Below are 27,463 nucleotides of genomic sequence, written 5' to 3'. Positions count from 1 at the left end.
ACAATAGGATACCTTTGTTGGAGAAAGGCCAATGGCATCTGGAAAACCTCTGTTAGCTGGGAAGGCACGTGGCTGGCATCTGCTTTCTCCCAGGTTGCATTTCAAAATGGCATTCTCCAAAGCATCAGCTTTCAGATGGCCATCTTCAAAGTGTCTATCTCAGCTGCAGCTACCAGTGGGCTCCTTCTCTCTGAACTTTTATAGGGCTCCAGTGAACTAATCAATCAGTGCCCACCCTGAATGGTCACACCTCCATGGAAACAACCTAGTCCAAAGCTTCCAGCCTAATCAAACTAATACGACTGGCCCCACAAGATTGCATCAAAGAACATGGCACTTTGGGGGACATAATTCATCCAAATGGCACAATATATACAACATAAATCTTCCTATCACAATCCCTCCCAAACATACCATTTATTGGAATTAATCAGATTCACAGTGTTGCAGTACCCTCACCATCATCGATTACTGGAACTTTCTCTTCACCCCAAACAGAAACCCTACATTCATTTTGCATTAATTTCTCATTCTTCCTGTCTCCCCTACCCCGGTAACCTGGTAACTTGTACTCTACTTTCTGTCTCTGTGAGATAGAATATTTGATATTTCTTTGTGGTTGCCATGAGGCTTAAATTTAACATAAACCTCTAACGATCGTGTTTGCTTTGATACCAACTTAACTTCAATAGCATACATAAACTATGTTCCTACTCTCCTCCATGCCCCCCCACCTTTGTGTAGTTCTTGTTGTATTTACATTTATATATTTTCACGTTTAGCACCAAACCATTGATTTCTCATTGTATTTTGTGCATTTGCCTCTTAGATCCTGTAGGAAGTAAAAAGTGGAGTTACAAATAAAAAATACAAGAGTACTGGTATTTATATTTACCCATGTCATTATCAGCGATGCTTATTTCTTAATGTGGCTTTAGTTAGTTTTCTAGCGTCCTTTTCTTTCAACCTGCAGAACTCTCTTTAGCATTTCTTGTAGGGCTGGTCTAATGGTGACAAAATGCCTCAGATTTTCTTTACTTGGAATGTCTTAATCCCCCCCTTTTTTTTTAATTTGATTAGCTTTATGGCTATGTAATTGTAACATTCCTCCCATCTATTTCAGTTTTTTTTTTAATTTTTTTTTAATTTTTTTATTGAGATTGTTCACATACCATACAACTATCCAGAGATCCAAAGTGTACAGTCAGTTGCCCATGGTGCCATCATACAGCTGTGCATCCATCACCACAATTTTTTTTTTTCAATTTTTAGAACATTTTCATTACTCCAGAAAAGAAAAAAATCAAAAAAAGGAAACTCCAATCCTCCTGAACCTCTAATCAACCCCTTCCATTATTGATTCATAGTTTTGGTATAGTACATTTGTTATTGTTGATGAAAGAATGTTAAAATACTATGAACTGATGTATAAAAATGTAGCTTATGAGGGGTGACAATGGGATTGGGAAAGCCATAAGGACCACACTCCACTTTGTCTAGTTTATGGATGGATGAGTAGAAAAATAGGGGAAGGAAACAAACAGACAAAGGTACCCAGTGTTCTTTTTTACTTCAATTGCTCTTTTTCACTCTAATTATTATTCTTGTTATTTTTGTGTGTGTGCTAATGAAGGTGCCAGGGATTGATTTGGGTGATGAGTGTACCACTATGTAATGGTACTGTAAACAATCGAAAGTACGATTTGTTTTGTATGACTGCGTGGTATGTGAATATATCTCAATAAAATGAAGATTAAAAAAAAAAAATACTATGAACTGAGTATATAGTTTGCAGTAGGTATATATATTTTTTCTATATGCCCCTCTGTTATCTTCTAGCTATAGTGTCATACATTTGTTCTAGTTCATGAGAGGGATTTCTAATATTTGTACAGTTAATCATGGACATTGTCCACCACAAGGTTCACTGTTTTATACATTCCCATCTTTTAACCTCCAACTTTCCTTCTGGTGACAGACGTGACTCTGAGCTTCCCCTTTCCACCACCTTCACCATTCAGCACTGTTAGTTATTCTCACAATGTGCTATCATCACCTCTGTCCATTTCCAATTGTTTAAGTTCACCCTAGTTGAACATTCTGCTCATAAGCAACTGCTCCCCATTCCTTTAGCCTCGTTCTATATCCTGGTAACTTATATTTCATGTCTGTGAGTTTACATATTATAATTAGTTCATATCAGTGAGACCATACAATATTTGTCCTTATGTGCCTGGCTTATTTCACTCAATATAGTGTCCTCAGGGTTTCTTTATCAACCCATTTTTTTAAAAACTGTTTTCTTCACATACCATACATTCCATCCTAAGTAAACAATCGTTGGTTCCCTGTATAGTCATATATTTATGTATTCAGCACCATGGCCACTATCTATATAAGGACATCTCCATTTCTTCCACAAAGAAGGAGAAAGCGTCAAAGAAGGTAGGGAGACAAAAGAAAAAGAGGGAGAGAGAGAGGAAAAAAAAAAAAAACCTGACAGCTGGGAAGCAACAAAAGGAAAGATGGCATTAAACTAAAGTAGAATAAAGAGTCAGACAACATCACCAATGCCAGGAGTCCCATACCCTTCCTCTATGTCCACCTCCCCATATGCATTTAGCTTTGGTATATTGCCTTCATTATATTAAAGGAAGCATAATACAATGTTTTTGTTAATTATAGTCTCTAGTTTGCATTGATTGTATTTACCCCCCAATTCCACCCTATTTTTAACACCTTGCAATGTTGACATTCATTTGTTCTACCTCATGTAAAAACATATTTGTACCTTTTATTACAATCATTGAGCATCCTAGGTTTCCCTGAGTTATACAGTCTTTATCTTTCATCTTCCGTTCTGGTGTCCCACATGGTCCTAACCTTCCTCTTTCAAACATGCTCACAGTCATCTTTGTTCAGTGTACTTAAATTGCTGTGCTACTATTTCCCAAAATTGTTTTCCAAACCTCTCGCTCATGTCTTTTCCTTTCTGTCTGCAGTGCTTCCTTTAGTGCTTCCTGTAGAGCAGGTATCTTGTTCACAAACTGTCAGACATTGTCTGTTTGTCAGAAAACATTTTAAGCTCTCCCTCATATTTGAAGGACAGTTTTGCTGGATGTAGGATTCTTAGTTGGTGGTTTTTCTCTTTCAGTATCTTAAATATATCACCCCACTTCCTTCTTGCCTCCGTGGTTTCTTTTGAGAAATCCGCACATGGTCTTATTAAGCTTCCTTTGTATGTGCTGGATCGCTTTTCTCTTGCTGCTTTCAGGATGCTCTATCTTTGACGTTTGATAATCTGATTAAGTGTCTTGGTATAGGCCTATTCAGATCTATTCTGTCTGGGGAACGCTGTGCTGCTTGGAACTGTAATTTTATGTCTTTCGTAAGAGATGGGAAATTTTCATTGATTATTTCCTCTATTATTGCTTCTGCCCCCTTTACCTTCTCTTCTGCTTCTGGGACACCGATGACACATACATTCCTGCATTTCGTTTTGTCCTGAAGTTCCCGGAGACTTTGCTCATATTTTTCCATTCTTTTCTCTATCTGTTCTTTTGCGTGTAGGCTTTCAGGTGCCTTGTTCTCCAGTTCCTGAGTGTTTTCCTCTGCCTCTTGAGATCTGCTGTTGTATGTTTCCATTGTGTCTTTCATCTGTTGTGTTGTGCCTTTCATTTCCATAGGTTCTGCCAGTTGTTTTTTCAAATTTTTTGATTTCTACCTTATGTACGCCCAGTGTTTTCATTATACGTTTCATCTTTTGCCATATCTTCCCTAAACTTTTTGAATTGACTTAGTATTAGTTGTTTAAATTCCTGTATCTCAGTTGAAGTGTAAGTTTGTTCCTTTGACTGGCTTATAACTTCATTTTTCTTAGTGTAGGCTGTAGTTTTCTGTTGTCTAGTCATTTGATTTCCTTGGTTACCCCAATCAGGTTTTTGCAGACCAGAACAGGCTCAGGTCACAGAAGGAGGCAGTAGTATCAGGTCTCCCTGAGGATGTGTCTTAGAAGATTGGTGCACCCTGTGAGGACTCAAGTCACTGTGCTTTTCTGCTCAGCAGGTGGCACCTGTCAGCCTGTAGCTCCAGACTGGTGTAAGGAGGTGTGGCCAGTGGCTGTTTTCCCCCAGGCTCTGGGGTCTGGTTCTGAATGGAAGGCAGGTAGTAGAGCTGGGCCCCACCTTCTTCCTCTTGGGGAAAATACTCCCCCTAGGGAGAAGTCATTTACATTTGAATAGTCTTTCTGCCTGTGCTATCTCCACCCTTGTCTGGGTTAGAGCTCTGGGAACTGAAGATGGCCGAGGCTGTCTCCACTGAGCCAAAAAAGGAGCGAAAGACCCGTTCAGGGCCAGTCCGTTGCCACCCTCTGGCTCTCCAACGTCAGTCCTCACCAAAAGCCTCTGTCTGCTTGTTGGGTATTTGTATCTTGTATGGAGCAGTCCACGTTTGTTAATTAAAACCCCAGTTGGAGCTGGGCTGAGCTATATTCGCTTGCTCAGAGAGTGTTGCTCTCGAGTACCACAAGGCTTTGCGGTTTGGGCCGTGTGGGGAGGGGGCTCCCAGCTTGGATCCACAGTTTTTACTTACAGGTTTTATGCTGCAGTCTTGGGCATTCCTCTCAATTCAGGTTGGTGTATGATGAGTGGACAGTCACGTTTGTCCCCCCTGCAGTTATTCCAGAGTATTTACTAGTTGTTCCTGGTTGTTTATTAGTTGTTCCAGGGGGGCATACTAGCTTCCACTCCTCCCTATGCCGCCATCTTCTTCCGTCTCAGTCCCTCATTTTGGAAAGAGTTTTACTGGATATAGAATTCTTAGTTGGTAATGTCTTGCTTTCAGTACTTTAAATATGTCTTCCCACTGCATCTTGCTTCCCTGGTTGCCACTGAGAAATCAGCAGTTAATCTTACTGAGGCTTCCTTATATGTGACACGTTGCTTCTCTCTGTGGCTTTCAGAATTCTCTCTTTATCTTTGGCATTGGATAATTTGATTATAACATGGCACAGTGTGAGTCTGTTTGGGTTTATCCTGATGTGTGTATATTCATGTCTTTTGTTAAATTTGGAAAGTGTTGAGTCATCATTTCTTTGAAAATTCTCTGTGTCCCTTTCTCTCTTTCTTCTTCTGGGATGCCCACATTGCATATATTGGTATGCTTGATGCTGTCCCACAGGTTCCTCAGGCTCTCTTCACTTTTCTTTCTTCTTTCTTCTTCTCAGACCAAATGATTCAACTGTTTTATCTTCAAGTTCTCTGATTCTTTCTTCTGCCATTTCCAATTTGCTACTGAACTTCTTTAGGGAATTTCTAATTTCTCTTAATATGGACATTTTGTAGGAGAGCTCTGTGAGTTGCCTTCTACACACAGGCCAGATTCTTGGACAGAGAGTCCCTTGGGCCACCACCAGCAGATTGGGCCAAACATACATGCTTTCAGTATGTCTACAAGAGTTACTCTGCCTCCTCTGTAACTGGGACCCGGGATTTGCACTGGGAGTGTGTCCCTAGGCCTAACTAGTGAGGGGGTAGAAGAAATGCCATGAGATTCTACTGCTTTTAAGTGGCCTTTTTCTTGATATGGCACTTGCCTTGTTATTGCAGTCCTTTAACTGCTTTCTAGATTTTTGAGAAAGAAGATGTTTCTGCCAGTTCTTGCTGGTTCAGAGCTTCTGTGGGTAGGCGGAACCCTGATGCTTCTCATTTCATCCTTGTTATCAATCAGGATTCTCTAGGGAAACCAACCGACAAAAGATACCTTAAATACTATGAGATTTTTATAAAATTTGTTTCACATGACTGTAGGAATGCACGAGTCCAAATTCCGTAGGGAAGTAAGCAGGAACTCTGATGAAGGTTTTTGATGAATTCTCCAGGTGCAGCTGGCTGACTAAAGTAGACATGGATATTCTTTGTTCTGACTGCTGAAATTATCACTTCTCCTTAGCCTTCAATTGATTGGATTAGACGTCTCTCATTGTTGAAGGCAGTCAACTTACTGATGATTTAAATCCACAAAATTTAAATCTGAACCAGTAACAATCTGAACCAGTGCTTGCTTAACCAAACAACTGGGTACTGTCATCTGGCCAAGGTGACGCATGAACCTAATCATCACAGTCATCTTGATTGGGGCAGGGCTTCGATGCAGTTTTTCTGGTAACTTTTCATTTTAAAATATAAAACCTTCTTTATTGAGTAGATTCTTTTTGAATGCCTGCTCTGGGAAGGGCCCTTCTCTAAGCCTCTGGAGGTACAAAGATTGAATAAACAAAGATATTTGATGGCTGGCAGGTGGTCCATAGAGAGACCATCTGTTTCCAGCTTGTTTTTACTCAGAGCAGCTGAGGTTTCCAGAGTGAAGTGACTTGACCCCGGTGCCACATGATAGACACCCAAGATGCTAGGTTCTAGGCCTTGATTCATTCTTTCTTGCCATGTTGCCTCTCATAGTGTTCCTGGTTAAACCTTGGTTCCAGCGCATTGCAAAAATAACATTTGAAAGTATTCTGCTCTTCTAAGGGAAGCACAATAATCTTTTGATGAAATATTAATAAATTGGTATAGTGTGTGAGGGGTGGGCATCATAGTGTAAATGTACTGCTTTTGTCACATGCTTTCCTCCAGGATCCTACAGTATCTCATTGGTTACTTACGAAGGGGTCTATGAATGGCTTCAGAGTGCCCCTGGATCTTAAAATAGCATGTACAATTTTGTGTGCATGTGCATTTTTCTGGGCTTAGAGTACATGGCTTTTGTCAGAGTCTCACAGAGGTCTGTAAGCTAACAGAAATTTAGTAGTACTTACTTGGATCTTTCCAAGACTTTCTGGAAGCTTTCAGCTTTTAGAAATGGTCTGCTTAACTTCGTTGAAAGAATATCAATACAGCAGAGCTAGTGATGTAGAATTCTAGCAGCTGTGAATAAAAAGTTGCCAGTGACTTTATAGAGCATATAATAATGAAATGGGAAACAGGTTGTGTGAAATCTGTGTGATGATGTTGGAAAGTTGGATAAACTATCAGATTAGCTTCTGTATATCAAGGCTGTTCGCTACTGTGTCATTTTGTGGAGGCGGGAGGGGGGAGGTAGGGGAGTCAGATTTCTGTAAGCTGTATCTGTGCTTGTTTTTGAAGAGTCTATAAGCTCATGCTGTTTCAGGCTGGTGGTTCCTTTTTTGAAGCCCTGTCTGTCTTCCTCTCTCTGGTAGCACTCCCGGTTCAGACCTCAAACAGTGACTCCTGGAGTAAAGCCGTCACTGCCTTCAGCAGCACCGAGCCTGGCTCTGCAGAAGTGAGTGTGATCATCATATGTGTGCTGGTCGGGGTGCTGAGTGTGTGCCCACTGTCCTCATGGCTAGCTTGCCCAGGGCCCCGTTCATTCCAGTGACCTGCCTTGACTATTCCTCTGCAACAGGAGTTGAGTCTGGACCAGAGGCCATTTCAGCAGGCTCGTCGCCGACTCTTCAGTCTTGATTTCTGATTTGTGTACAGTATCTGTGTGAAGTGAAGAAAGAAAGGGATGACAAGGGAAAAAGCCAACCTGAGTAGGGAGAGGGATTGAGTGCTTCTTTTCTGAGGAGACTGGAATTTCCATCTGGTTTGGGTGGAATGAGAATGGCAGTCTTGGTTTAAGAACCACTGAGTATCTTGTGGTTGTGAGGCTTGGGCAGGGTCGATGCATTTGTTCAGTGTGTTCTAAGTTGTCAGGTCGGGACTGAAATCAGGACAAGAATCTGCAAGGGGCAGTGGTGTGGGGGAGGTGAGTCTCAGTGTCTCACTCAGTCTCAGTGTTTGGATGACTGTTTTGGAGTTTTGGGGTCAGGGCTCTAACCCATTTTGTGCTTTGCACAGCAGGGTTTTAAGAGCAGCCAGGGAGATAGTGGCGTTGACTTGAGTGCCGAGTCTCGGGAGTCGTCCGCGACCTCCTCGCAGCGCAGCTCCCCGTATGGTACTTTGAAACCAGAGGAGATGAACGGGCCCGGCCTGGCGGAACCCAAGGCCGACAGTCACAAGGAGCAGGCTCAGAAGCAATCTGAGCAAAAGGTAACCTGGAAGTTCCATTCACAGTGGCTAGGGCCTGGGCGGAAGGGGCCATTGTCTCTCTTTATCCTCCCCAATTCTGGGGGCACTTACAAACTGGAGATTGGGTCATTCCAGTCTCTGTGTCTCAGCCTCTCTGCTTTTTCATCAAGGATTCAGAACAAGGCTCAGGACAGAGCAAGGAGCACAGACCAGGACCCATCGGCAATGAGCGTTCTCTGAAAAACAGAAAGGGCTCGGAGGGGGCCGAGCGGCTGCAAGGGGCCGTCGTCCCGCCTGTTAACGGGGTAGAGATTCACGTCGATTCCGTGCTGCCTGTGCCGCCCATTGAATTTGGAGTAAATCCAAAAGTGAGGCTTTGATTTGTTTCCTTCTTTCCTTTTTTCTTTCTTTCTTTTTTTTCTTTTTTTCTTTTTGGCACTTAGAGAGAAGGGATCTTTGACAGGGTTGTCTCTTAAAAACAGCCAGGAGAGGGGAACTGAGAAAAATTCCAGGGAAGAAAGTGTTGACATGCAGTTATGGATGGGTGGCAGGTACTGTTGAATTGCCTCATAGATTTCATTTCTGACACAAACCAGGTTCTCAGGATGGAAGGGCCATGGATCTTCACTGGCCACCCAGTGGGTAGAGAACAGGGAGACAAGAGCCTAGGGGTGGCAGTCTCTCCCTTTCTTGTGTGCTGTCAGGAAACATCTAGCCATTTTGCTCATGTATGGCTCTCGGTGAATGCTGCTTAGTGGGTTTTTTGGGATGCTGAGATTGGGGATCAGATTAATGTGTGCTTCTGCTGAAAGGTGAGCTGGGATGATTTCAGTGGGCTGTGTTCCTTTTTTTTTTTTTTTTTCAGGACTCTGATTTCAGCTTGCCACCTGGTTCTGCTTCTGGTCCTGTAGGGAATCCAGTTGTCAAACTTCAGGATGCCTTGGCCAGTAATGTAAGTCTCCAGCTCTGTTTATCCCCCTCATTTCTGCAAAGTCCTGTGACACTTTGTGCTTTGGAGTCAGGCATACCTGGTGTGACTCAGTCTCCAGTTAGCCAGATGTTCTTGGGCAAGTTGCTTAAACATTCCATGCCCAGGTTTTGTGACCTTAAAATGCGGCTAGTGTAATTCATAATGTCTTACTTATTTGGCATTCTTTGAGTTCATAGTCTTCCTTTGTTCCAGGTCTTGGCTGACACTTATACAGACTGTTTCTTCCATGGGAAGTGGGGAGGGCATGGATAAAGTATGAGAGGGACTACTCAGGAGTCCCTGTCTTCACTGCTTGAGGGTCCTTAGAGTCTTTGGGCTGGCTCTTTTGTAATCCAAGAGACCCTTTGGTCCTCTACCATGACTCAATAGCAGGGTGATGCCTCAGTTGTGGGCCACTTGTGGCCACAGCCTAGGTTCTGCCTCAGTGACATTTCTTTTCACTGCCCCATCCCCACTGCTTTGTGTGTAAGAGGTGCTGAGTGAATCCATGTCATTCGGGCAGCATTTCCCAAGGAGGGTTTCAGGGAACATTGGTGCTGCGAATGCTGTAGCTGTGGAGAGGGAAAAACAGTTCTGTCATCTCATACGTTTGGGAATGCTGGGTTGAACAAGTTTATTTGCTCTGAGATTTCTCAGCAGTCCCTGTGATATGCTAATGAACACTGGGATCTGCAGGAGAAGGGCACAGTTTATTGCATTTCCTAGCACATGTGACCAGGAATCTCTTTCACAGAGTTCCCTGCACGGCTTGAGAGACCTGGGTATCGCTAAGCCAGGTAGCAGTTACTGCAAAACCAAGTACTGTGTGTCAGCAGCCAGTCATTTTTCTAGGTTGCTGAGACTTGACTGTTCTTGTCTGGAGGGCTCTCTGGGGTATGGGTTTGGATGTGCCACTCTGCAGACTTCTATCAAGAAATTACGGCAACTGTTTGAGGGTGGTAAGTTGTGGTCTTGGCCACTGCCAGCTTCATCTTGGTGGTCTCAAGTACATGTGGACAAAATCAAAGATGCATTTTGACAGGCATGTTTCGCTTTCTCTGCTCTTGTTTGTGTTTCATGCTTTCCTTTTTCTCCCCTCTCCAGGCAGGGTTAACACAGTCTATTCCCATCCTCCGGCGGGATCATCACATCCAGAGGGCCATTGGCCTCTCCCCAATGTCCTTCCCCACTGCCGACCTCACTCTGAAGGTAACACAAGCCCTGGGTTAGGCAAGGATTTGAGCTTGTGAAGAGGCAAGAGGAGGGAACCACTCCCCACCCCATTCTTGCCATCCTATAGCTTAGATTTTGTATTATCCACTTTAGTCCCTAGTAATAATTGTTATCTTTTGCCCTTCCCCTTGCTTCTGAAGATGGAGTCTGCACGCAAGGCTTGGGAAAACTCCCCGAGTTTGCCAGAGCAGAGCTCTCCAGGAAGCGCTGGTTCAGGCATCCAGCCTCCGTCCTCCGTGGGAGCCTCCAGTGGGGTCAGCTACAGTGCTTTCGGTGGAGTCTCCATGCCACCCATGCCCGTGGCCTCTGTAGCACCCTCTGCTTCTATTCCAGGTATCTTATCTCCCTGAGCTAGGCCTCAGGGAGCCTTCTCCATTCATCATTGAGAGAAACATTAGATAAACAGCCCTGATCACCACCTCCTTACTCCAACTTCTGGAATGTATATCAATAGGAATTTGTTTGGTCATAGCTTTCCATGTGCTATAGATATACTTGCTTCCTACTTCCCTGCTTCCCTATTCAGAGAAGCAGTACTGAGTGACTGCAAGGCTCTCCCACACTCTGGGAGAGAGGAGTGAGGAAAGATTTACCTTTGAGTCAGACCTGGGTCGTATGTGGGTACTGTGTTGTCTCCACCAGTGAGCTCACTTCTCTGAGCTGTGACTTCCTCCTCTGTAAAATAAACCGGGGTAATAACACCTTTTGGAGTGGTTGGAAAGTGTTTTGTGTTAACTAAGCCCTCAATCCTGGTAGCCACTTTTATTGTCCTTGTCACTGTGTTTGGTGCCCCAAGGAAGGGTGTGGGGATTTTGAGGGCCCAACTGATATAGTCTCAATGATGTAATTCCAATAGATCCTTCTGACCCTCCCCTGTGGACTCAAGTAGCAGGGAGATGAAGAAGAAGAAAGTGACTGAGAGACTAAGGTGGCCCTCAATTACAATAAACCCCTCTCCTGAGTGTCCAGGGCAGTTAATGAGTGGTTAGGTGGAACAGGTAGGCTGGAGAGACTTCCCTTCTTCTGGCCCTGATTCTGCCAGCCTTCTCAGGTTCCCTTAGGTGCATGCCAAGTGTGTGGTAAATGGGCAAGATGCTACAGAAGCACAGGGCCAGCAGCAACAGCAAAGCCCTCACCACTGGTTCCCTCGGAAAGAGTGGATGTGTGAGTTCTTTGTGTGGAAGTATCTGGAGGAATATTCAGAAACAGTGAGCCTTGATACAGTTCTCCCCCTTCCTCGGTTCTGTTTCTAGGCAGCCATCTCCCGCCTCTGTATCTGGATGGCCATGTATTTGCAAGTCAGCCCCGGCTGGTTCCTCAAACGATACCTCAGCAGCAGAGTTACCAACAGGTGAAGACGGCAGGCCAGGTGGCCTGGTGGGAGAAGGAGGGGAGTTAAAGCACAAACTTTAGTATTTTCTTCATGATTTTGTTTATTGTCTGTCTTGTTTTCTGTACCCCTCATATTTAATACGTAACACCTGGCACATCATGACAGCCAATATTTATTGAATGAATTATGAGATATAAGGAAGCAGAATGGAGTTAAATGCTCCAGATTCTGCTTTGTTTTCTGCGGGTAGCTGAGCTTGTACCTCAGCTTGCCAGGCCTGGGCCAGGGGACCTGATCACCCCCTGGGGAGGGTAGTAGGTACGGGCGTGAGTGCCCTCTGCAGCCCCCCCGAGCCTGGGGAGCGAGGTCAAGGCAGCTCCCTTTTCCTCACCCAAAATGTCACGGGCAGGGGAGGCTTGCCGGAGGAAAACGCCTTTCTCCCAACCGCCCTTTCTCCACTTCCTTATCTTGCCCACACACTCTCTTGTGCCAAGGCCACCCCTGCCACCGCCAGCGCGCATGCACCGTGGCCAGAACAACCCCCGCCCGCTGCAACGGCTCCTGCGTCCTCTCAGAACCAATCCTAGCCCCTCTTCCTTCAGTATTGCCATTTTAGGCTACTTCACCTCCTTTCCAGCCCTGCCCTTCTTACCAGCCTATATAACCTGTGATCACCCCTGAATAAAGCCTCTTTGGCGCATACTCCTACTGGATGAAGAGTGTCTTGTCCTTATCGCCGCCCTCCACACCTTGCACGCCTCCCGCCGAGGACCCGGCCAAGTCCTCCGCCTCCCCCTCGCCTCCGGGAAAGAGCCCCCGCCGCCGGTACCCTTTAAGCAGCCCCGAGAGCTGAGGGCTCAGCTACCGGCCGCCCCTCCCCCCAGAAGCAGTAACCCCGACCGCAGTTTTCCTTTCTCAAAGTTCTCCTTGTATCTAGATAATAACTCCTGCCTGGGGAATTAGCTAAACCAGAATTCCCTTTGGTGTGTTCAGTTATCTTCTGAGTAAAGTCCTAGACTCCCAGGCATGGATGCATTAGGAAGATGTAGTTTTAGAAATGAGCAGGTGTTTATTTTTTTATGCAAGATTGGCATACTTTCCATGCTACAAGGTGATTGTTTTTGGAAGTTTCCCTCCTAAAGCTAATGCTGGACCTTTCACCTGAAATGATCCAGCCACCCCCACAGACCTCTGTGCCAAGATTTTGTGGAGCCCACAGGCAGATTCAGGGACAAAATAGAGGACTTAACCTTTCCTGCCCTTAAAAAAGAAAAAAAAAAAAGTCTTCCTAAGTATTATATCGTTCAGTTTTGTAAGATGCTGGTTTTCATTTAACTGGTCATACCGCATGTATCTTCTGTATGTACATTTTTCATTCTTCATTTTGTTGGTGAAATTCACCTCTTTTGGTAAATGTAGCTAGGGTTCATTCTCGCTGCTGTGCAGAATTCCAGTATAAAGAAAATATCCTGTGGTTTGGGGTTGTTACTTTTTTTTGCTTTCGACTTTATTCTAAGGACAAGGGAAACATAGGAACAAGATTATCAAATGTGCATTTTTGAGAGAGTGTTCCAGCTGCCACATGGAGAGAAGCTGGGGAGGTGGAGAACCAACTTGGAAGTCATTGCAATTACCTGCCTGTTTTTCCATTTGCAGGCTGCTGCTGCCCAGCAGATTCCAATTTCCCTTCACACATCTCTGCAGGCTCAAGCTCAGCTTGGACTGAGGGGAGGGCTTCCTGTCTCCCAGTCTCAAGAGATCTTCAGCTCTTTACAGCCCTTCAGGTGAGCTTATGTGTGGATGTAGGGAGCCGGTTTCCTGGCAGTGGGTAACCTTAATGGCCTTTTTGACTTGCTCCCTTTGTTCCACTGTTCCTTTTTGCTATTCTGCCTTTTATTTATTTTTTGGGGGGGGTGGGGTGGGGATGCATGATCACAGTCACTTCACAGTAATTATTAATTGTGATGTAGGAGAGTCCCTGGGTCTGACTGAGATGTGGTTGGCCATATTATCTTGCCTTCTTCCCTGGCTCCTCCCTTATCTGCTCCTTCTCCCTCCATTTTCCCCACATCCCCACTGCTTTGGCTTGCTTTTTCAGTGTGCCTGATGTCCTGTGCTTTGGTCATCACAAAGGTTTTCCTGTGCCTTGTACCACCTGGATGTGTCCATTGGTTAAAACCAGTGATTCTCAAACTGTGGTCCCTAGCCCAACCCCATCAGCGTCTTTGGGAACTTGTTATAAATGTAGATTCTCAGGCCCCATTCCATCTGAGTCAGAGACTCTGGGAGTGGGCCAGCAATCTGTTTTAACAAGCCCTTTGGGGGATTCTGATGCATACCCAAGTTTGAGGTTTGCTGGTGCGTTCACCCACCTGATCCTGACCATCTCTCTGGCTTTTGCAGATCTCAGGTGTACATGCACCCCAGCCTGTCGCCACCCAGCACCATGATCCTCTCTGGAGGCACAGCCTTGAAGCCTCCATACTCGGCGTTCCCAGGCATGCAGCCCTTAGAGATGGTGAAGCCCCAGTCAGGCTCACCCTACCAGCCCTTGAGCGGAAACCAAGCCCTGGTCTACGAAGGCCAGCTTGGCCAGGCTGCCGGTCTAGGCGCCTCCCAGATGTTGGACTCCCAGCTCCCACAGGTCAGGAATTCATTCACTTCCACCCCAATATACTAGGCCTCTTTCCTTCATGACTTTGTTTTTCCCTTTTATTTTCCTCTTTATGCATGCCGACTTAACGCTGTGTGTAGCCATTGTGGCTGATCTGTGAGCTGTTAGAATCTGGGTTAGATCCTTAATCTCTTCTGAATAATCTCTTCACTTCTTTTGCTTGAGACCTGGCTCTTCCCTAAGAATACTGCTTCTCCTATAGCCATCTCTAATGGAAATGTGCTTTCTCTCATCTAACCCTTGTACTGTAGAACCTGGAGACAGGGAAGTTGTCCTCTATATACTCATTGATGCTTCCAAACCACTGCTGCTCCCTTCTCCCTGAAACCCCAGCTTTGAAGCCCATACCATGAGATTGTACCCCCACGAGCCCTCCATGTCGCTACAAGTTCCACATACTAAATCCAGTGTTTGATTCATCTCCATTGACCTGCTGGCAGTATTCAGCACCTGTAAGAATCCCTGCCCTTGTTTAACCCTTGCCTCACGGTCATTCCCCATCACTACTCCTGTCTTGTGCTTGGTGGCTTCAGTATCCGCGTAGATGATCCTCCAGGTCTTTATACAATGTACTCTGTCCTGCCAATGCCTTGACCTCCTCTCCACCATCTTGTCCACCTCAACCACACTCGAGTGTATTACCAGTAGTTCTACCTCTTTTGTAATCTCAAGTTTAAGGGTCCTATTCACCAATTATCTGGCTTTTCACTTCCTCTAGTGAAACAATTCCAGAAATCCTTTGAACCCTGCTGGGAACCTATAAACCACCTTTTTTAAAAAAAAAAAAATCATTCCTCACTCTCCTTTGGGCCTCACTTCCTTCTTTTCCCTGATAAATACAATCCATTAGAGCCTAGCCTTTGCATTCTCACTAGGCTCCCTTGCCCCCTCTTCATTATACTCACCTAACAAAATCTTGACTTGGTCAAATCCAATCCTGACTCTCCCATACCAACAGCCTTGCAACTGAGTGAAGCTAGAGAAAAACAGCCCCCATTCTGACCATGAGTGCGATCCCTGAGGGCTAGCCTCAAGTGGGCCTTGGTGCTTCCCAGCACTTGGGCTGCATTTCCCTGGCCCAGTCAATCTCCCGCCCTCCCTAGCAACTATATTAGTACTTTCTTCTCATTGCCTCCTACCTTGCCATTATCTTGCTTCCTGTGTCACTGAGGAAATATAAGTAGTAAGAAAAAAGGAGAACTTTTACCATTTCCCACCGCCACATCTTCTGCCTGCATGTGCTGGTCCCCACGTAGGCTCCTCCCTCACTGCTCTGATGGACTGGCTCTGCTCCTGAAGGAGGCCAGGCTCTCTGCTTATGCCATCCACTTAGGGACATTGCTCCAGCAAGTCTGTTCTAGGCCAGAGGTTTCTTCCTGTCATTATATAAATGTGCTACTATGTTATCCTGTTGGTGTGGGGGGCCTCTGTTGACTGCATCCCCTGCCAATCCCGTCATGCCCCTGATGGTTTATTCTTAATCCTCCTCCTATTAACCCATCAGCAGCATTTGAAACAATGATCAGCTCCTTCCCCCTTGAATCATGTTCTTCACTTGGCTTTTTGGTTACACTACTCCTGGTTTCCCCTCTGCCTCCCTAAAACTCCTCCTCCTCAGTCTCCTCCTCACCTCCCCAGTCTCTCATGGTTGGCATGATCCGGGCTCAGTGCTTGAGCCTCCTCTTCTAGGTAGCCTTATCTGGTGGCTCTAAGTACCATCTGTGTTTTGACCACTCCCAAATTTGTATCTCAGTCCAGGTCTGTTTTCTGAATTTGAATCTCATATCCTGCAAACTATTTGGTCACTTCTTTGATGTCTCATGGCATTTCAAACTTAACAAGTTCAAATCATGATTTCCCTCTTGGTCCTTCTGGTTTGTCCAGTCTACATCATCTTTGGCTCCCTGTTTTCCCCAGGCCCCCTCATCTGATCCTCCAGCAAATCCCATCAGCTCTACCTTTAAAATGTTTTCAGAATCCAACCATTTCTTGTCACCTCCCCCCTACCACCCTGTCCACATTCCTACCTGTTCTCCCTGCTTCTGCTCTTGGGCCCCTACATTCCATTTTCAACACAGCCACCAGGGTGATCCCTTTAAAAAGTCAGATCATGCCACACACCAAGTCAGTGCTCTCAAAATGGCAGTGTTGTCCTTATCATCTTCATCCTGCATCCTGTTGCAGCTCCAAGGAGGAGCCACCATAAGTCTCTATGATGTAATTCCAGTAGATCCTTCTGACCCTCCACTGTGGACTCGATAGCAGGGAGATGAAGAGGAAAGTGACTGAGAGACTGAAGATGGCCCTCATTTATCAGGAAGCCTCCCTCCTTTCTCACCCATCTCGCTCTGGACTTTAGAAGTGGCCATTTAGACCCTGTATTCACCTCCTATTTTTCTGTCATAGCATGCTTCCAAAGGATCCCTGAGGTTCCAGCTCATTTCCAGGAATCCTGAATCCCAGGATCTAGTTGGATCTTGTTTTCTACCACCATTGGATGCAAAACAGTACAAGAGTTTTGCATTTTTATGTGTTGCCCAAAGGGATGTAAAGATAAACTTCTTATATAGCTTCATCTTGTAGGACTTGACTGGGCTGTTATTTCCTAAAATGTTTTCCTGACCTTCCCTAAGTTTTCCTCTCCTCCCCCCGTCCCTTCCCCCATCCTCCCCATCCCCCCTACTACACACATAGGGTTTGTTGCCCTACACTTTATACCCTGAACACCCTGTAGCTTTATCCAGCACTTGACGCATTGCACTGTCATTGCCAGTTCCCATGTCTGACTGCCCTATTGCTTTCCCAGCACATAGTATGCATTTGGAAAATATTTGTTGGATGAAGGCAAGAAGGACTGCAGATACCAACAGCCCTCTGCAGATTCAGAGGAGACTTACTTTTATACTATAAACACTTTACAGTGTGATGCATGCTTTCTGGAATGAATTTACTTTTGCAGTTGTTTTCTCTTACTATATTCCAGTGATAAGACTTGCCCTCTGCCATCAAGAATGTATATCAACTAAAGTCTCTATTGGACTTTAATAGAAATATAGAATCTTTACTGCTGTGCAAGAGTCTTTAATTTTTTTGAAATGAGAATCTGAAGTATAATATGTAGTAGCTGTGGTTTGTAGTTTTCTCTTCAACATTCACTCCTTGTGACTCTCCCTGTTATACAGCAGTTGACAATGCCACTGCCTGGCTCCCAGCTTCCTCTGCCTCGGTATGGGTCTGGTCAGCAGCCACTGATTCTGCCACAGTCCATTCAGTTGCCCCAGGGGCAGAGCCTCTCTGTTGGAGCCCCAAGAAGAATTCTTCCACCTGGGTCCCAGCCTTCAGTCCTTAACACCAGCAGAGAGGTAAAGGGAACTCCATCCTGATGTGATCCTCTTTAGTTTGTCAGTACTTTGAAATTCCAAAAAGTTAAGAACCACCATTCTGGTAGAAAATGTCAGTCAGTAGATTGGGGTACAGGGTTTCTGGCCTCACCAGACCATCACTTTCCTACTCCTTGAGGATCCTCTCAGAAGAACCGCTTAGTTTATAGGTAAGATAACAAGGCAAACAAGATTGGGTGTATATAGGATGCCAAGGCAGAAAGGAAGGTACAGACAATTGATGCCCAAGGAAACCATCTGTGGAGCCATTTCAGATGCAGATTCCAGAGATTCTGACTCAGTATATCTAGGGGTGGGGTCTAGGAATCTGCGTTCTTCACCAGCTCCCGAGATGGTTCTTTTGCGGATGACCTCTGTGATAGAAAGGTGAATGTTCACAGTATGGTCTTTTTGGTCAGTCCCCTGTGGTTGCCACAATTAGCTCTCCCCTGCCCTATTTAAAAGAAAAAGAACAACAATATATTATGACCCCTGCTTCTAAGAAGCAAAGCCCTCTTTTGAACCTGGATTGGGGTGGGGTGCAGATTCCTTTAGAAGATGCCTCTCTATTGGAATTTCTCATGTGCCCTCATCAGCTCTGCCCAGTGTGGCTCAGTGAGAGCTAGGTTGTCTCCAGGATCATCACATGTCAACTTGTTGCTTCTTGGTCTCCTTTAGTCCTCTCAGATGGAAATGAAGGGCTTCCACTTTGCTGACAGCAAACAGAATGTTCCTTCGGGAGGCTCTGTACCATCACCACAGACCTACAGGTAACGAAGTGCCCTGGGGGTTGGATACTGAATAGCTGTGCATTCACTCTAGACCATGACTCCGTGGCTCAAATGAATTATATGGAGCCCATAGACAGTGGTGGAAGGGCACTGATGCCTGGTCCCCTTTGAAGGCTGATGTGAATCACCATGAAGTTTCAATGCTGAGACATGCTTGTGTTTGTTACCATGGGAAAGTTGGGAATTGAGAGATTGGTTTTTTGTTTTGTTTTGTTTTTAGTCATCGTAATATAATGCCCTGGATTGGGAGAACTTTCTGGGAAGGTAGGAAAAGGAATGACTAGTGCTTTAATAGACTCCAGGGCCAACCCTGACCACCACCAACTTTTTCACCAAATTTAAAAAAAAAGAGGACTCAGTGGCCAAGTGGCAAGGGGAGGAGAATTACTTTCCAAGGGTATCTAACTTCCTCTGAACTTGCCCTCTCACCCCTCCTAGGGGACTTTTTATTGATGGGCTTTGGAGAACCATTCATAATACCAACTGGTATTCCCTCTTTTTGCTTCCTTTGTATCTGTCTCTGCCTCCAGTAACTGTTCTAGGTTCCCTTACCTTAACCCAGAGGTGGCTTTGTTTGAACCATTGCCGAGAACCTCTGGTTCTGCTCAACTTTTTTCATTCATGAAGGATTGTGTTGGATAGGAAGGCAATATGCTCTGGATTTGGGCCTCAAGAGTTTTGTACAGTCAACTCTTGTTATCTGTGGGAGATTTCTGAACTTCACCTTCTGTTTGCAGATGTGTAAAACAGATATACATGGCCTGCAGTGTCTCATGGTAGGTTAAATCCATAGTTCCAGAGTGCCTTTAGATCACTCCATGAGCATTTAGATGCTTAACCAGTGAAGGAGCACTCTCACAGATTGAATCACCCTTGTCTGTGGATTGTTCTTGCTGTAGTCATTCTGTCCTCGTTGCTCTTTGAATGCCAAGGCTGGGTCTACTTCTGCCACATCCATTCCATGCTTCTAACATTATGTCCAGAGAATGGGATTTTTGGTGAATTTTTCCGCATTTCACCTTCTTTTCTGTTCTTAATTTCACTCTTTTGACTTCATTTTTGTTGTTGTTTTCCAACCACTTTTTCACATAGGCCAAAACAGCAGAAATGTATGGAAGAGATTTATAGACAGCACAGAATGATGAGCACAATTTGGAAGAAAGAAGGAAGCTTTGTGCTTCAACTATGAACAGATGCTGTAGCTCCCCTGCTGTCAAGGGCAGATACTAGCAGCATCTGGCTACCGAGCCTTACCCAAAGAGGCAAAATCCAGAAAATGAAAGCACACATATGAAGAGTCACCTGTGTTCATGTAGTGTAGGAGGGGTAGCAGTTTATTCTTTGGAGAATAGTTAGTGAATATAAGACTTAATTAGTAGCCTTTGTTTTGTTGGTGTTTTAGGGGTTGGGGAAATTGGCATATTTTTATAGAAAAGTGTTTCCCAAAGTTTTCTGAGCTTCTGAGACGTGCCCTGCAAAAGAAGGGTTCCCTGGTCAAATCATCGGGGGAAGAACCGCATCTGAGACCTGGAGAGTCTCGGTGTTCATTAACGTAGGGTCTAAACAGTCTGGCAGTTGAGAGTCCTCTTAACTTTGTTTAAATAGTATTTTCAAGTGTTTTGACCACAGAATCTTTTTTTCATGTAGCAACTCATTAACATCTCTGGGAACTAGTGGTCAATGGAACATATTTAGAAGGATGTTCTAGATTTGTTCCCTTTGGTGTCCTTTTTCCTTCTCTTCTAAAAAATGAAGGTTAGAAAAATAACCAGCACAATTCTGGTTTACTGTCAGCTTTCTGGTCCTTAGTCTGAGGCACCGCATCATGTTGGTCCAGACTCTCATAACCCAGAGAGACTGTTAGTGTCCATCTGCCACGGGAGGACACAAGTCCAGGTAGAGTGCCTCAGCCTCTCCTCTTTGGGGTACGTCTCCTCGAGCTCTGTGTTTGAGATGCCTGCTGTGCCCCTACTCCCCTTCTGAATTCTTGGCTGCTGTTGTTTATTTTTCCTCTGATAGGTTTACAGACTGCCCATAGTGAGTGCCTCTGGTCAAAGGGGCCCTTCCTTCCTGCCTTCCTCCAAGTGCTAGGCTTTGATTCCCTTTCTGTGGTGACACATTGTGTATTCTCACCCCTGCCTTTGGTTTTTTCAGGCCTAGCTCTGCTAGCCCCAGTGGGAAGCCCTCTGGATCAGCAGTTAACATGGGCTCTGTGCAGGGACACTACGTTCAACAGGTAGAAGATGGCTTTCCAGATCCTCCAGCCTGGGACACTTAGGCCCGTCTCCAAGCGCCAAAAGAGAAGGGACTGTCCATCCTATTTGAGTGCTCCTTTTATAAAGAGAGAGACATGCCCTAGCACTTATTGCATGGAACCAGGAGCCGGGCAGCCTGAGTCCCTCCTGGTGAAGGCATTTCTCCTCTTGACGGGCGTCTGGATCCTTCCTTGTCCTGCAGAGAAGGGAGGATACTGATTCCTCAGAGGAGGTGACGCCAGAAGGTGTACTACCCACAGCAATTTTGGTCTGACAAGGCGCTCTGGGAGACTCGGTTAGGGCTGTGGGTTAGCTCTAGAAGTCGGGGTGTGTGTGTGTGCACGTGCTAGCACTAGTAAGTAGTGTGTCTCGTCTTTGTCTTGGCTGGGTGGGATACAGATGGAATTAAGTTTTTTTAAAAGAATTTGTCAGCGTGTTTTTCTTCAGGCACTGTTCTCTTCACTGGGGTACCAGAGCTCAAACACTTCAGGCATAGGGTTTAAGTCAACAACACCACTTGGTGGTGAAGGTAGAAAGTTGATTAGTCTCCTTTTACTCCTCCATACTTGGTTCTCCTGGAGGTTGCTACTTAAATTGTTTGGAATGAGCTTCTAAAGCTTTTTTCCAGAATTCAAACCATTGTGAGGGGCAGAACCGTGGCTACTTAGTCTTTGATGCACTTCACTGTGCAGACCTGCAGATTAATGGAATCCTAATTGGGAATCTAGCGCTCAAACTAGGCTCTTGGGAAAAGGTGTCTACAGAGTGGGAATCATTAGGGTTGATTAAATAATGGCCGGAGAGCCAAGAGAACTAACACTCTCTCGAGGCTTGCCTCCAGGCTTGCCCCACCTCCTCGGCAGAAACTGTTAGGGGTTCTAAGACTTGTAGGGTGCAGTTGAATCTACTTGGAGACGCTTCTCCCCACCCTCCACCCCCCTTCTTCTTCTTCTTCTTCTTTATTGTGCCTGTGAGGCATGGGGTGCACTGATTTGAAAAGGCTCTTTCAGTTGGCCTTGGGACCAGAAATGCTTTGTTTAGTCCTGGGCTGTGCCACTCCTCCCACAGAGGCCTATCGGGCATCACTGAATGTTTCCTAGAAGACCTGCAGTCGTCCTGCCTCTCCGAATCACTGCACTCAGAGCCTGTTGGGAAGGAACAGAGCAGTCACACATCAGTTTCACTTACTAGGAGAGTCACTTCTAAATCCCACCTTCAGCCAGAAGGACTTAACTAGGATAGCTTTTTCTCTGTAAGGCAGGATCAGGAAGGGGGTGGTGGAAACTGTGTATCCAAACAGATGTTTCTGCTTAGGTTAACTTCCCTTTTCCCCATTCATCTGTCCAAAGGCCAAACGAGTGGATGAAAAACCCAGCCTGGGAACTGTGAAACTGCAAGAGGCCCCCGCGGCTGCCTCCCAGATGAAGCGAACCGGAGCAATCAAGCCTCGGGCAGTGAAAGTAGAGGAGAGCAAGGCCTGAAGGTGCTCGGCCAACACCGCCACCTCGCCCCCAGATGAGGACACTGCCGCCACTTGGCTCGACACAGCCGGATGCTTGGGAATCTCATCAGATTCACCGTCCACCTGCCTGGCCCGGACTGAGAGATCTCCCTTCTCTTCTCCACTCCTGACAGCTCCATTGTCCAGCCAGCTTGCACCCATGGCTATATGGCATTGACCTGCTTGCTTTAATATGAAACAAACAAACAAAAAGTAAACGACTCCTTCATTCCCCTCTTTTCCTATCCACCATGACTGTGGAGTGACTCAAGCCTTTTGTGCAGTGCAGATTTACACCCCCCTCCCTCAAATCTCCTCTCCTGCCCACTTCCTTTCTCTGTCCTGCTCCTCACAGCCAGGGCACTTTCAGTGCTTCCCTTCCCTGCTTTGGCTTCCGGTCCAACCTAGCTGTACCCAGGCACAGTGGTTTGGCAGCAGGGTCATTTTAATTTGAGTCTTTTTGTTTTAAAAAGCAGCTGTGGTTTTTATGAGAGGGAAAGAAAAAGAAAAAACAAAAACGCAAGCTGTGTCTATATAGCTGAACATTTATATGTTCTTTGCCACCTCTCCCTTCCACCTCTTCTGTCTCCAGTAATTTCCTGTCTCCAGTAATTTCCTTAACCTCTTTATTGTTTAATTTGATTAATCACTGCAATACCTTAAGAGATGACTCTTAAGAGTACTCCTCCCTGCTCCCTCTTGGTTGGTTAACCTTTGAGGTTACTTGCAAAAAGAAGAGGTTATTTAACGCACTGATCATGAGCATTTTTGATGTTCAGCTACATGCTTTGGAAGCAGTGGTGTGAACAAAGCATAAGGTAGATTGACATCTCAGTTGGGTTCCAGTCCCTGGCCTGATGACCCCGGGGGGCTTATGGGCAGTTCAGTGAAGCTGATGGTGTTTTTTAGCATAAGAATTACACAGAATTTCTGTCCTGGACTCTTTTAAAGCCAGTTGATATGCTGACTCTCCAGGCACCAGAGTTGAATCATGGAAATACAGAATTTCTGGTGTAATCCAAATTTTGCCTGGATGATGTGAGCTGACAGGACCCACAGGCCCTGACCAGCCTGCTCTCCTTCAGGGTCTTTCCACCACCCAGTCCCTCAGGAGCTGCTGTATTTTCATACTCACTTCTTTCCTCAAAGCCTTCCATAAATGTGTCATTTTTCTTTCTTCTTCCCGAGCTTGCCTCTTTCGCCTGCGTTTCTTCCTATCTCTCCACCTCACACATAGCTTGTCACTAAAAAGAGATTCACCTACAGTGTGACAAGTACGTCACACTGTGACAGGTTTTTGGTTGAGTCTGCAGCAAAGGTGTGTGGTCTGTAAGCCTGCTGGGAGTTACTCCTTTTTTCTCTTTTTCTTTGCTCCCAGCAACAGACCCAGGTTATTGGGACAGAGGGACCTCCTGTGCTGGGCAGCTGGTGTCGTTCTCGCTGGTCTATGCAGACAATGGGGGCAGGGTTCCAAGGTGAATATGGCCTCGTCAGGCCAGCCAGGTTCCCAAGCAGCCTGGGCAGCCTCCAAAAAAGGACAGCATCTGGTCTACAGAGTAACCTCTAGAAAAATTGTGTGTGAGCCATTTTGTGCTATTGTTTTTTAAAATAAGAAACAAGGTAATCATCCTAGATTCTGTCATTCCAAGGAAAAGAGAGGAAATTTCAGTTCCTCAGATGTTTTTAGAGTAACTAATCTGCCATTTACCTATAGAAGGAGGGTCCAAAGAAGACTTGACTCAGAGAACGTGCAGTAGGAAGGCCGGGATGTGCCCAGGCAGAGGCATCCCTCCAGCAGTCATCGGCTGCACTGGGGTCCTGGGTGGAGTCGGTGTCACCCTCGGTGTGTGACAGCCACTCTGCCTCTGGGTTCCGAGCTCCATGTCTGTAGTGTAGCATCCCCTGTCCTCCACTTGTCCCCACAAAGCATGGAGAAAGAAGCTTCTGAAGAACTGTGGAATTAACTTGTTGCTGTCTGCTGTTTTAAGGAAGTGGGGGAATAACCTAGCAAAGGGTTCTGGTGTCTCATCCCTGGTTTCATCTAGGGAAGGGGCAGTTTAATTGAGAAATGCTTCACAGTTTAATCTATAAATTTTAGCAATTCACCTTCTTGCCCCCCACCCTCAGTGGTTGCTTTTTATGTTTTTTTTCTTTGCTGCTTCATCTCCTGTATCTTAACTCTTAAGTCCTTTCTCAAAGGGCAGCCCACACTTGGAGTGACTGGCACTCGTCTAGTCTGTGTCCCTCATCCGCTTCTTTTCTTTCCCATGCAAGCATCCTCATTGCTGTGCCTGTGATGAACCATGCCCCAACTGCAGCTCCTCTCTGCCCCCCATCCTGCCATCATTGCCACGCTGTCCCTGGATGAGTCTGGGTCTGCTGAAGCCACACAAATTCATCTCTGCCTGTACAGTTTAGAAATACATCCACTACACCTAATTCCGATGTGCATTTTCAAACGAAGAAAAAGATTTTCTTCTCAATTTGAAATTCAACAGAACAGTCCTGGATGCTGTTAAAAACATGTACCCTTCAGGTGTACCTGCCTTCGGAATGATAGTACTTCCTGTTTGAGAAAAGAAAATAAAAACAGAAAGGTCACCTGTTCTCCAGCCCTTGTCTCTTATCCTATAACTCCCCCTCCTCTCCCTCTCCCAAATTAAAAAAACAAAAAACAACACTTAGAATTTATTTATATGTATTGATGTTGTAGGTCTAGGTGGAAAAAAAGTAAATGTTTCACTGCTCTATTTATATATAATGTCTGAATTATTTTGTGCAGGAGGCCGAGAAATTGCATGTGAAGTTCAGTGCATTCACCACCTCCATATAGCTAAGCTGCAGTCTTGTTCCCTGCTAAGATACAGATTTTAAATTAGACTTTGTGGGGGCAGAGGGCAGGCCTACAGGCTTCCCAACACCCCAACCCTTCCTTGGTCTGATTAAATGCAGTCTTTAGTGCAGAGGCGTTTTAAGGTGCAATATTGCTCTTTCATGTGGTTTTAGAGCTAGGCTCAAAGTAGTAAGATGTAGGGTCATATTTTCATTTCAAACTCTCATACTCAGGGTGTAAATACATGCAGCGGCTTCTGCTGGGATGTCCCGGGGTCATTGCCAGGAACAGGTAGAGACCAGCACTGACCTTTTCTGCTGCTGAGATGGGTAGGGGTTGGGAGTGGCCACTTTGACTTGCTGAAATTGTCCTCCTTTCTCACACTTGGCAGCTTTGCCCTGTCCATGGATGGTGTAGTCTGCTGGGCAACCAGTGATCCCGTAGTGTTTTTCCACCATTTGCTACTCAATCGAATGAAATTCCAGAGTGTGGGGTTGTATATCTGAAATGTCTTGCCCATCCACTGAAGACTTCTCTGTTCACTGCATTTGGTCTGATTTTCTTTACTGCTGCTTCCCCTTTTTTATTGACATCATTGTTTTTAAAGTTCAAATAAATAAATTTCTGGCTGTAGGTTCCTTCTTAGGGGGAAAAACAAAAGATGAATTTAGTACTCATTCAGAAAAATTGGTTCCGTTCCAAAGCTGTGGTCATTCCAGCACTTCTAGGGATATTGGGTTATCTTGTCATTAAATATTGGCATCAGTTCTCTCCAGCTATGCCACGGCCCTCCTGTGCTTCTGGATCTGCCTTTTGTTTGGTTCATGACGTTTGTGACTGATGCTCAGCTGAGGAGGCTGGGTGTGTTGATGGCACACCCAGCCATGTGTTCTTAATGAGCCCACTGAGGCAGTGTGGGGCATCTCTGGTAAAGCCCCTTCTACCAGCTGTTTGGTTGTGTTTCACCAAGTAATTGCCTCTCAAATCTGTATTTGTCCCTTTTTTAGTACTTGCAGAGAAGCCTGAGTTAAAGAGTTTGTTGGAAATGGCATTTGACAACCAAGGATACTACTAGAGTGTTTGTGCTTTGATGTGTTCTGTGATGAATAGGAAATACAGACTTCCAGAAAGCCAGCTGTCTGAATGTGAGACGGACTTAAAAACAAACAGATCCTCCAGGACAAGAATCGTTTGGTGTTAGAGACAGACAGATCTGAGCTCTCTGGAAACCCCGTTGACACCCAGCTGTGCTCGCCACCAGGACCACAAGCATATATTTAGCTACAGTGATCTAGGCACATTGGATCTGCTGTTCACCCACTTTCCACCCGTTTGGTGGCCGCGAAGATGGTAGCAGTGTCCCCAGGTCCCTGTTGTGAGCATGTTAGGAAGCCTTGGAGTGGAAATTTCTATTAATGCTCTGTGTTGGAGAGTTTCTTCCATTGTTTAAAGGGGATGCTGTACTCTTAAGCTTTTAGCCTCAGGCCTTGCATAGTAAAAAGGGCTTGGGGGTTTTGTTTTGTTTTGTTTTTGAGGGAGTTTTTTGTTGTTTCCTTTTGTTTATTTTGGCCTTTCCTCTTTGTCTTTTCATGTAGACCAGATATTTGAAAGGGCAGACGATGGCTAAAAGTGTAATGTGTAACTCCTTTATACATTATTTTTTGGAAACTTGGATGGGAAATGGAATCATGAGTTCTCCAGACCAGTGGTGGTACACTCACCCTTTGACCTTTCCCTCCGGTTCAGTACCTATTGTTTCTCCTTTCAAATACGTGATTGTATTAGCTCTTTCCATATGAAAGAATTCTCCTTATTTAAATAAAAAAAAAAACTTTAAAAAAAGCTGAACATGCTTTCTCAGATTGTTTCCCTTGTTTCTCAGTCATTTGACTGGAGAGACAGAAGAATTTTAGTTTTACTGACAGTTTATATGGAAATTAGGGAGGAGTAACTTGGCTGAAATGCCTTAAATGAAAGCAACATCCAGGGGAGAGGTGGTGTATCTTTAAAATGACTTAGCAATTAGCAGTCCATACCTTTTTCCCTCGGGGGGTACTGAAATTGTGCATGGTGTCCCCCAGTCTTCCACCCTGCTTCCCACGACCTACTCCCCAATAAGTACCCACCACCCTCCTTACTAACTGGCTAGTCGCCCGTTTCAGGTTCAGCAAGGTTAGCAGAGGTAAAGTGAGTGATGTGATTGCAAGGGTGACCTTGAATCCTTTTTGTGAAATGGGTTTTTCTGCAAATTCACTGGTTTGATACGGTGTTAATTCCAAATTCCATGGCATATCCCAGGACTCATCCAACACCCCCTTACAGGTAGTGTGACAAGTGGTTAGATAAACAGTTCGATTTGGCATGTTTTGTTGCCATTTCTAGGGTACTTTTTGCAGGGTGCAGGAGAGGATTATGCTGCCCTTTTAAATTGAGGAAGAGGAGCAAGCTGGGCACAAGGCAGTGGAA

General features: G+C 45.3%; 1 protein-coding gene, 2 non-coding genes and 1 pseudogene across 16 annotated transcripts in view; 3 read left to right on the top strand and 1 right to left on the bottom strand.

Annotated features, from left to right (window-relative positions):
- PRRC2B (proline rich coiled-coil 2B) overlaps nt 1-24,771 on the top strand; it is a 97,061-nt gene extending 72,290 nt beyond the window's left edge. For 6 of the 14 annotated variants that reach the window (XM_037798616.1, XM_037798613.1, XM_037798611.1 and 3 more), the window contains 13 exons: nt 7,214-7,296; nt 7,857-8,048; nt 8,198-8,395; nt 8,893-8,979; nt 10,102-10,206; nt 10,371-10,563; nt 11,484-11,581; nt 13,220-13,347; nt 13,967-14,207; nt 17,420-17,599; nt 18,296-18,387; nt 20,563-20,644; nt 22,013-24,771. In XM_037798616.1, the coding sequence (XP_037654544.1) occupies nt 7,214-7,296; nt 7,857-8,048; nt 8,198-8,395; nt 8,893-8,979; nt 10,102-10,206; nt 10,371-10,563; nt 11,484-11,581; nt 13,220-13,347; nt 13,967-14,207; nt 17,420-17,599; nt 18,296-18,387; nt 20,563-20,644; nt 22,013-22,144 (1,811 nt within the window). In that variant the 3' untranslated portion in view covers nt 22,145-24,771. The remainder of the gene's footprint in view (nt 1-7,213; nt 7,297-7,856; nt 8,049-8,197; nt 8,396-8,892; nt 8,980-10,101; nt 10,207-10,370; nt 10,564-11,483; nt 11,582-13,219; nt 13,348-13,966; nt 14,208-17,419; nt 17,600-18,295; nt 18,388-20,562; nt 20,645-22,012) is intronic. The other 8 variants (XM_037798617.1, XM_037798625.1, XM_037798615.1 and 5 more) reach the window with 6 other exon arrangements.
- On the top strand, nt 11,064-11,153 carry LOC119505793. The gene has a single exon (XR_005210833.1). It is a non-coding gene; the product is annotated as a small nucleolar RNA SNORD62 (small nucleolar RNA).
- Nucleotides 16,445-16,530, top strand: LOC119505792. Its single transcript, XR_005210832.1, has one exon. It is a non-coding gene; the product is annotated as a small nucleolar RNA SNORD62 (small nucleolar RNA).
- A 1,253-nt stretch (nt 24,772-26,024) lies between the features above and the next one.
- Nucleotides 26,025-26,792, bottom strand: LOC119505728 (annotated as a pseudogene).
- Between the last annotated feature and the right edge of the window lie 671 nt (nt 26,793-27,463).

Source organism: Choloepus didactylus, chromosome 10, assembly GCF_015220235.1.
Source record: "Choloepus didactylus isolate mChoDid1 chromosome 10, mChoDid1.pri, whole genome shotgun sequence".
In the NCBI taxonomy this organism is placed as follows: Eukaryota; Metazoa; Chordata; class Mammalia; order Pilosa; family Megalonychidae; genus Choloepus; species Choloepus didactylus.
Note: the sequence above shows the minus strand (reverse complement) of the source record. Positions and strands in the feature narration are given on the sequence as shown.